General features: G+C 47.1%; 1 protein-coding gene across 1 annotated transcript in view; it reads right to left on the reverse strand.

Annotated features, from left to right (window-relative positions):
* The window catches only part of MRPS11 (mitochondrial ribosomal protein S11), a 16,233-nt gene that overhangs the window by 3,330 nt on the left and 2,391 nt on the right, over positions 1–10,512 (reverse strand). The window contains exons 2-4 of the mRNA XM_015411929.1: positions 6,676–6,795; positions 4,602–4,700; positions 2,994–3,123 (exon numbers count right to left, since the gene is read on the reverse strand). Coding sequence (XP_015267415.1) covers positions 2,994–3,123; positions 4,602–4,700; positions 6,676–6,795 — 349 coding nt within the window. The remainder of the gene's footprint in view (positions 1–2,993; positions 3,124–4,601; positions 4,701–6,675; positions 6,796–10,512) is intronic.

Raw genomic sequence — 10,512 nt, forward strand, 5'->3', positions numbered from 1 at the left:
GACCTGTTTTGTTCAACATCTTTATCAGTGATTTGGATGAAGGGATAGAGGGAATGCTTATTAAATTTGCAGATGATACTAAATTGGGAGGGGTAGCAAATATGGTAGAAGACAGAGTCAGGATACAGGATGATCTTGACAGGCTGGTAAACTGGCCTAAGACAAATAAAATGAAAAGTTCTGCATTTCGGGAGGAAAAATCAAATGCATAATTGCAGGTTGGGGGAGACTTCTCTTGCCAGTAGTATGTGTGAAAAGGATCTAGGGGTCTTAGTAGACCATACTCTGAACATGAGTCAGTAGTGTGATGCGGTTACTAAAAAGGCAAATGCGATTTTGGGCTGTATCAACAGAAGTATAGTGTCCAGATCACGTGAAGTGATTGCACCACTTTACTCTGCTCTGGTTAGACCTCACCTAGAGTATTGTGTTCAGTTTGGGGCATCACAATTTAAGAAGGATATAGACAAGCTGGAACATGTCCAGAGGAGGGCAATGAAGATGGTGAGGGGTCTGGAGACCAATTCCTATGAGGAAAGGTTGAAGGAGTTGAGTATGATTCACTTGGAGAGGAGACGACTGAAAGGGGATATGATAACCATCTTCAAATACTTAAAGGGCTGTCAGATAGAGGATGGTGCGGAGTTGTTTTCTGTTGCCCCAGAAGGTCGGGCAAGGACTAATGGGTTGAAATTCTATCAGAGAGCCAGTTTGGTGTAGTGGTTAAGTGCACGGACTCTAATCTGGGAGAACCGGGTTTGATCCCCCACTCCTCCACTATCACCTGCTGATGTGATTTTGGGTCAGTCACAAGCTCTGGCACAGCTGTCCTTGAAAAAGAGCAGTTTGTGTCAGAGCTCTCTCAGCCCCACCCACCTCACAGGGTATCTGTTGTGGGGAGGGGAAGGGAAAGGAGTTTGTAAGCCGCTCTGAGACTCCAAGTGAAGGGCAGGGCATAATTCCAATCTCTTCTTCTTCTTCTTCTTCTAAACATTAGGAAGAATTTCCTGACAGAGCAGTTCCTCAGTGGAACAGGCTTCCTTGGGAGGTGAAAACCTTTTTTGGAGGTTTTCAAACAGAGGCTAGATGGCCATCTGACAGTAATGCTGATTTTGTGAACTTAGGCAGATCATGAGAGGGAGGGCAGGAAGGGTTGCCTCAGTGGCCCTTTCTTACCCGCCCAGGGAAATGCTGATTGTCACTTTGGGGTCAGGAAGCAATTTTTCTCCAGGCCAGTTTGGCCAGGGATCCTGGAGGTTTTTTGTCATCTTCTGGGCATGAAGCAGCGGTCACTGTGGGTGTGGAGGGGGGAGGTCTTTGTGAATTTCCTGCCTTGGGCAGGGGGTTGGACTAGATGACCTTCCAACTCTATGATTCTATGAATGGCTGAGAAGGAGAGAATGAGGCAGGAAGAGGATACAGGCATTCCCAAGAAGAGGGGTCTTAGAGGGGTACAGACTCCACCCTCCAAAGCATCCATTTCCTTCAGGGGAACTAGGGTTGCCAACCTCCACATGGGGGCTGGAGATCACCAGGAATTACAATTGCCTTCCAGATGACAGAGATCATTTCCCCTGGAGAAAATGGCTGCTTTGGAAGGTGGACTTTATGGCATGATACCCTGCTGAGGTTGCTTTTCTCCCCAAGGCTCCATCCCCAAATCTCCAGGGATTTCCCAACCTCTGTCTGGCAGCCCTGAGGAGAACTTATCTCTACAGTTGGGAGACATTGTGATTCCAGGAAATCTCCAGCACCCACCCAGAGATTGGCAACCCTAGAAGGGAAGGAAACAGGAAAAAAGGGAGAGGCGAGGGGGGCTTTCAGGAAAGAGGAAAAGGAAATAGTGGGAGAGGGGAAAGTGAGATATTCTCACAAATCCTTGAGGGTTCACAATTGCTATGTATAATAGAGTTGTTCAGGAAACCTTTTGTATAAAGGAAACAAGGCTATGCTATAACACAATTGTTCAGAAAGGCACTTTTATAAAGGGAAAGGAACTGTAGATTATACCACTATGTATAGGACGTGTTATCAGTTTGTTGCACCTATCACCCTTTTGTTGTTCTTGTTTCCTACTAATGTAATGCCATTTTTCTTTATTATATCCACACTCTGTATCATGCCTAATATGTGACACTCACTGAGGTTGCAGTCATCCTAGTCCACTGCTCTTTCGATGTCTCCTTATATTAATTAATGTGCTTATTAGAGGTCTCTTTATGCGGACAATTTATTATTGTATGGACTATTACCCATTTATATACTGTATTTACAGTCCACCCTCCTCACTAAGACTCCAAAAAGGATTTACACTGTGCGTGAATGCTCTTTTGAGTCTCAGTGAGAAGAGTGACTGTAAATACAGCAGATACATCTGGTTCTAGGACCCTTTTCAATTTCACACACTGCCCAGCAACAAGTCTGGGGTTGTCACCAAATGTGCCGACTGGAGAGCTGCATGCTGGGAAAGATTGAAGGTCAAAGAAGACGGGGACGGCAAAGGATGAGATGGTTAGACAGTGTCATAGATGGAACGAACATGAAGTTGAGCCAACTTAAGAGGACGGCGGAAAACAGGAGGGCCTGGCGAGATCTTGTCCATGGGGTCGCGAAGAGTCGGACTCGACTGTGCGACTGAACAACAACAACATGAGGCATGTCGTCAGACCTCCTTGGTTTCTTTTGTGCATATTAAAAATCTTACTTGGGAAGAGGACCTGAGTCACAGAATATGCTCATGGATCCTGTTCCTAGTGCCTATCATCCTTTCACCTTGCCCTTCCCGCAAGAGTTCCAGGGGGCGCGTGTATAGATTTCTCATCCCTTGTTCTAGCCTCACAACCACCCCACAAGGCAGCATAGGCAGAGACAGTGTGAGCGCTGTTGATTTGCAAAAACAGCCTCTGCTCTCTCCTCAGAGTTTGACAAGTCCTCACCCTTTTGCTTGTGACAAGGCTGTTTCCAAGGGGCAGAAGGAGGGTGGCCACACTCACCGCTGCTGCTGCGATCCCGGTGGTCTGTGCGGCAACGGCAGTGCCCTTCTTGGCGTTCTTGAATCCTTCTGTGCCACACGATAACCGGGCCAAAGAGATGTTCTGAGGTGAGACAACCTGGATGTGGGTGCTGTGGGCACAAGAGGGAGGGGGCGAAAACCCGGTCAGAAGTCCACACGCCAGGCTCTTTCCTGGTACCCTTCTGGCTCTTAGGAGACCAGCCGTGCCCTTTTCAGCAGGGATCAAAACTGGGAGCAGAAGGGAACAGCCTGTCTGTGACTACAGAGTGCTCCCTGAAGAAGAGAGAGGGAAGCCTGTCTGCAGGACGTATGTATGATGCAACATATCAATCCCGGCTTGAGGCAAACTACTCCTACAGTCATTCCCCGATGGTGGAACGCTTGTCCGGAGTAGCCGCAGGGAGGCAGCCTGGAAGCCACCCAATGATGTTGGTGTTCCGCCACGAGCAGAGTGGGTGGGGAGGCAGCCTTCCCAGATAGTGGGACCAGGTCCTCCCCAACCAAGGAACACCCCCCACTGCCCACCTGCATCCCCTCAGCACCTCAGCCTGCCTGATCCCCATGGGCAGAACAAGCTCGTCTCTTACTTGTTATACGTAGCTTTGATATGAGCAATCGGGATCTCTTCAAACTTCTTTCCAGCCCAACTGAGAGTGCTCCCTTTCCCTGGCACGGGGGGGAAAAAGCTGAAATGGAAGAAAATTGCCAAGGGGAGTGTCCCCACATTAGCTATCTAAAATTAATAGTGAAAAGTTCCTGGGAAAAGAACCACCGCCAATCAAACTGCCCTTAAGAGAATCATTGTATCAAATATGAAGAACAGGCGCATGTAAGTTCAAAATGCAAAATATCCAGTTACTATTAAGACTCTAGACATTTGTCTGCCCAATGTCATGAATGAAATGCCATGGCTTCAAGTTGAATGTAATGACTGTGGCAAAATCACAGCTGGCAGATACGGAGAAGGTGATCAAAACAGGAATGGCTCCATATGGGACGGGGTTTGGCAACAACTGCTAAATTGCCAGCATCCCCATACCTGGCTTTACAGTTAAGCGAAGTCTGATCCTCCCATGGCTAACATGTAGTATGAACTGATTTTCTCTTAATGGTACACATGGGGGAAATTTGACCTGATAGATTTGTATCCTTGCCAGCTGGGGAGAGTTCATAAGGAACCTCTATGGTCGGACACAGGAAACATCTGAATCTGAGCGCTGGGGGGCAACATCAGGGCAAAGCCTAGTCCCTTTGCTGCATTCACTGGCCCTCCAGGGCAACTAGATGGCCTGCAGGACGTATGTATGATGCAACATATCAATCCCGGCTTGAGGCAAACTACTCCTACAGAGTCATTCCCCGATGGTGGAACGCTTGTCCGGAGTAGCCGCAGGGAGGCAGCCTGGAAGCCACCCAATGATGTTGGTGTTCCGCCACGAGCAGAGTGGGTGGGGAGGCAGCCTTCCCAGATAGTGGGACCAGGTCCTCCCCAACCAAGGAACACCCCCCACTGCCCACCTGCATCCCCTCAGCACCTCAGCACCTCAGCCTGCCTGATCCCCATGGGCAGAACAAGCTCGTCTCTTACTTGTTATACGTAGCTTTGATATGAGCAATCGGGATCTCTTCAAACTTCTTTCCAGCCCAACTGAGAGTGCTCCCTTTCCCTGGCACGGGGGGGAAAAAGCTGAAATGGAAGAAAATTGCCAAGGGGAGTGTCCCCACATTAGCTATCTAAAATTAATAGTGAAAAGTTCCTGGGAAAAGAACCACCGCCAATCAAACTGCCCTTAAGAGAATCATTGTATCAAATATGAAGAACAGGCGCATGTAAGTTCAAAATGCAAAATATCCAGTTACTATTAAGACTCTAGACATTTGTCTGCCCAATGTCATGAATGAAATGCCATGGCTTCAAGTTGAATGTAATGACTGTGGCAAAATCACAGCTGGCAGATACGGAGAAGGTGATCAAAACAGGAATGGCTCCATATGGGACGGGGTTTGGCAACAACTGCTAAATTGCCAGCATCCCCATACCTGGCTTTACAGTTAAGCGAAGTCTGATCCTCCCATGGCTAACATGTAGTATGAACTGATTTTCTCTTAATGGTACACATGGGGGAAATTTGACCTGATAGATTTGTATCCTTGCCAGCTGGGGAGAGTTCATAAGGAACCTCTATGGTCGGACACAGGAAACATCTGAATCTGAGCGCTGGGGGGCAACATCAGGGCAAAGCCTAGTCCCTTTGCTGCATTCACTGGCCCTCCAGGGCAACTAGATGGCCACTGTGTAAAACAGGACGCTTGGCTAGATAATGATCACTGGTCTGGTCCAACAGGGCTATTATGCTGGAAAGAGACAATCTGGAAATCCCCATTTAAACACTCCCACACCCCCTTTGGAACCTCAGGCTTCAGTGGCCCACTTTCTCTTCTTCTGTTTGCTTCTATTTAACTGACTCTTGACTACACTTAACATTCTGTGCCTCCTGGAACAGGCTACATTCTCTCTGGGCAGTTTTTTCGGTGTGTGTGGGGGGTCCCCTTTTCCTTTTGATTAATTTACAGCAGTGTTTTTCTGCGTAGCTGAAGAGTTCCCTGCTGTGTAAAAACCCAGACATGGTGTGCGGGTGGCCTGGTTTTCCTGCTTTTTGTGACCGGCACCAGCCACCTACTCTACCATTACATATAGTATACTGATTGCTGTTGGAATTAGTAACTTTGACACCTGTGTTTAATACATTAGTCAGTACAATTATAATTGTTGTGTGCCAGTAATTTTATATATCAGTCACTGTCCTTGTTAAATTATTGTATGCTATGAGTTCTATCTGGGATACATTAAAAAGGAAAATAAACTTATGACTGCCCTGGACTGCTTGTTTACCTTCAGACATCCAAATGACTGGGCCAAGCCAGAAGACGTTTACACCGTGCAGTGACAGCGTGTGCAATTAAATGAATATATGTTGTCTTCCCTATCCCCTATGAACATTGTTAGTCCCCTGTCTAAAATGTGTAACTGTACATCACTTTGAGCCCACTGGGGAAAGCGATTAATAAATTGAAAGTATTATTATAAGTATTATTATTATTATTATTATTATTATTATTATTCAATAATGCAAACCAAACTAGTGATTTTCAAAAGAATTTGGTGAGCAATTTCAAGAGTTTATAGCCTTCTGCAGAAAGAGCTGGTTCCAAAACTGCTGAGATCAAGAAATGATCTGGAATTCTGAAAACAGATTTCAAAACCTGTTTAAAAAAAGTTTCAAAACCTTATAGTTCAAGGTAATATGTATGGAGCTGACTGAACAGCCCAGGCTAGCCCAGTTTCACCACAGCCTGGAAACAATGCAAGGTTGGTCCTGGTTAATCCTTGGATGGGAGGCCACCAAGGAAGCCCAGGGTCGCTGTGCAGAAGCAGGCCATGGCAAACCACCACTGAACGTCTCTGGCCTTGAAAATCTGACAGGGTCACCATAAATCTGTTGTGACTTGACGCCTCACTTTGCCTTTAATATGTCTGGATCGCTGCTGGACTGCATGCTGATATGCTCTACCTGGTCCTACTGGCTTGCCTTCCCTTACAGTTCCTTCAGAGGAGAGACTGAGGAGGTTGCATCCCATAACTTTCTCTGAAGCCCCCTCACCTGAAGTCCTTGTTGTTCTGGGTCTCAGGTGCTTCAGCGGCTTCACTGGCTGAATTCTCAGCTACATCCTGAAGTCTCTGGAGACTGGTGTGCACACTCTGAACTAGGGCAACGCGGCAGCTGTGGTGAGAACAGGAAAAGCAGGAGGGGAAAATGAGTGAGCTTAGAATCCCCCCCCCAAAAAAAAAAGAGTACTGAGAGAATTCATCTCAGGGTCTTTCAGGACTTCATCATCATCTCCCACTGGCCCGCGGCTCCGGGCGTCAATTCCAATTTGTGCCATCCACCTGCGGCAGCTGGGAAGGCTTCTTACAAGCTTCTTGTGAGTTTTTGGTAAGTTCAAAGTCTTGTGCGCCAATTGTACTAAACCCAGTTGTAACAAGGTGTCTGGAACCATTCTCCATTCAAAGCTTGTCTTCGCTTAAACTGCTCCGTAGGGCCCAAGATCTCTTTTCCCCCTCTTCCAGCTCCAGGTCCCCATGTCACCAGGCATGAGCATCAGCAGACAGACTGCTTTTCTGATTAGAGGGTACAATGTGGTGCAGACATGCAAGAGCAGTGGATTTATGACATAGGGCAAGATCAGTAGTGTCAACTATATTGTTTAATGCCTATATGTGGCTACTGGAGAAGATGCAGCATAAAGAAGCTGTGGTTCAATGACAGAGCATCTGTTTGATATGCAGGAGGTCCCAGGTTCAATCCCCAGGGTATCCAGTTAAAGGCATCAGGTGACGAGGCCTTTAACTGGACCTCCCCCTGAGACCATGGAGAGCAGCTGCCAGTCAGAGTAGACAATACTGATCCAGATGGATCAAATGTTTGATTTGGTATAAGCCTGCTTCTGGTTCAAGGTCAATGTGTACCAGAAAGACCTGGGTTCAAATCCCTATTGGGCCACCACCTCACTGGGTAGGCTGGGGCCACTGAGGGGCAGTAGCTTGAGGATAGAAAGCAAAACACTGATGTAGTGATGGCCACTAGCTTCAGTCGCTACTAATGGACTCTCCATTCCTAAATTTGTCTAACCTGCTTTTCAAGTTATTAGCCATGATGGCAAAAGTGGACCAGTATCTCTCCTATATAATAAAAGCATTTTCGTCTTGCAAGAGTCCATTCACTCCAAAAACAGATGGCTCCGTGATGTGTCAATCACAAGGTGTCTCTATCTACTGGCTGTGTTGCCTGAGTTTTCTCCCACCCACTGCAGCCTAGGCCACTCTTCTCTGATTGGGCCAGTGTTTCAAGGTCATTTGCATATGGAAGCTGATTGGACTTCACTCCATTCTGCACCTCAAATCCCCCCCCCCGCAAGACAGTTGGAACTGTCAGTTGCTTATGCGACCTGGTGTATTCTGAGGTAAAATATGTCCTCACTCACAGCACTTCCCCTTCAAAAGAAACAAACCCAATAACACAACCATGCCACACCACAAAAAAGACAGATCACACCACAAGCAGAATACCACAAGGCAAAAAATGATAGGAAAAGGTGCCAGCAGTCACCCCATTACTGCCACAGATATGTACCTGAGAGCGCTTCAGAGGATGGTGTGCAGGTCCCAGGTTCATGTTTTAAAAGCTGCCTGGGGGGTTATGGACCATTCACACACTTTCAACCTTAACATACGGGTATAAATCCAATCTCTTCTCTCTTCTTCTTCTTTTGGGCCAATTGTAACAAACCCAGTTGTAACAAGGTGTCTGGAACCATTCTCCAGTCAAAGCTTGTCTTCGTTTAAACTGCTCCATAGGGGCCAAGATCTTTTTTCCCCCTCTTCCAGCTCCAGGTCCCCATGTCACCAGGTATGAGCATCAGCAGACAGACTGCTTTTCTGATTAGAGGGTACAATGTAGTGCAGACATGCAAGAGCTACACCATCCTATACAAAGAGAGTTTACATAGATGCACTTTACTGAATTTTAGCTTCAACAATGTACATTGTGAAGTGCACAGCAAAATCGGAAAATTGTCAGAAGGCAGCAGCCTTGTCCAAGTGGCCATCATAATTCTTTCACATCCTCTGTATGCAACCTTGGAGAGGTGAGAGTCTCGCTTTGGAATGCTGCATTTGTATGTGAAACAAGCACCTTGCTGAGATATTGCCAGTAGCTACGGCAGAGGCAAAGACAAATTCCTTTGGCCAGCATAGAATTCCTTGGCCCCTATCTTAGAAAGACTTCTTCCAACAACAAAAATTACACAGATACCTGACTATGAAAATGGTCCCTCACAAGGAGTTTCACTAGAAATGGGGTGGGGTGGGGAAGTAATAAGATATCAAACTAACCATAATCACAGTGACTGACCCCCAACCCCTGGCTCTTGTAAACAGAAGCATTCTGGTACCCCAAAGAGAATTTTTTTACCTGACTTGGGAGCAAAATCTCTGGGTAAAGCCCAAAGCAGGTAGAGTGATGGTTCCAGGGAGTGAAACCCTGCATTTGGGGTGAGATTTTGGGTAGGGTCCCCCCCGAAATGACCTCTGGTCCTCCCCAATAAGGAGAACGTCACAGAGTGGAATAGGGTTTAGTAGATATGGGGCAGAGCCTGACACAAAAGCTGTCTGTTCAGCTGGTGTACAGATAACTTGGGAAGAGTGGGCGAGGCAGTTGACAGAAGGTAGGGGTGGGGAAACCGCCTTGCAGTTTGCTTTTCTTGCCCCTGGTCTGAAAGGAAATGATGAACACTGAATTTATTTATATCCCACTTTCCCTCCCAGTTGGGACTCAAAGCAGCTTAGAACACCATTCTCTTCTCCTCCATTCTCACAACAACAACTCTGTGAGTTAGGCCAGGCTGAGAGTTTGTGATGGGGATTTGAACCCTGGTCTCCCAGGATCGTAGTCTGATACTCTATTCACTATGCCACACTGGCTCTCGATGAGAGAGATCAAGCTCCTCGTTTGCTGGCTGGCAACGCTGTCTTTGCAGTTGCTTACTTTTTTATGGGTGATGGTGGAATAAGACAGCAAATATGATCCTCCTTCACAGATGGGAGTGCAAGAAGGACTGCAATTCAGTAGCACAGCAGGGTAGATCCCTGGCATCTCTGCTTTAAAAGCTCTCAGGTAACAGGTGTGAGGAATGACCCGGGAGCTGCCCATTAAAAATTGGCAACCGTGTAATCCAGTACATAAGGCAGTGTTAAATGACAACTCCCAGAGCAACTCCCAAGGCTTTCCCCACCTAGTTCCTTGTTACAGCTAATGCTTTATTCCTTCTGAAATATTTTTAAGCCATTGCAAAAAGTCTCCGATGGCACACAAGCTTGGCATGGTTCTAATGAGTTACCTTTATTTATTGTATGCTAATTTTTTGATTGCTCGGCTACAGCTGCTAATTTACGTGTGAAGTATGCTGAAAGAGTTCTGTAAGTGTATCATGAAATGAGATACAGGGCTCGCCGGTTGATGGTGGCACGCTAGCAGACTCACCTCCTGGACCTCCCAGGGGTGAAGCTGTGCTCCAGCCGAAGGAGGGGGAGTGCAGGCTCACTACTCCCCCAGGGACCCGGCTGAAGGGCCCCTGGCTATGGAGCTTTTGAGAGGTTGCCTCTTCGACGGCGTAATGCCGGAGAATTGAGGCACCTCTCCACTCTGATGGTTCTTTGTGCTGAGAGACCGAATGGACTAAGTGACGCTGACCAGGGCAAGCGCAGGAGATCGAGCGTGAAATGGAGTGTAAACGAGGTCTGTGGACCAATTATGAACGTGAGTCGTTAAGCATTGATTAAAAAGAAAAGAAGCTCCCCACCCCCACCCCACGGAACAGAAGATAAGGCGAGTGGGGGAGGGACGCCTCCCAAACGCATAGACTTTAGAGCGATTTGGGGG

Source organism: Gekko japonicus, unplaced genomic scaffold (assembly GCF_001447785.1).
Source record: "Gekko japonicus isolate JY-2015 unplaced genomic scaffold, Gekko_japonicus_V1.1 scaffold654, whole genome shotgun sequence".
Lineage (NCBI taxonomy): Eukaryota > Metazoa > Chordata > Lepidosauria > Squamata > Gekkonidae > Gekko > Gekko japonicus.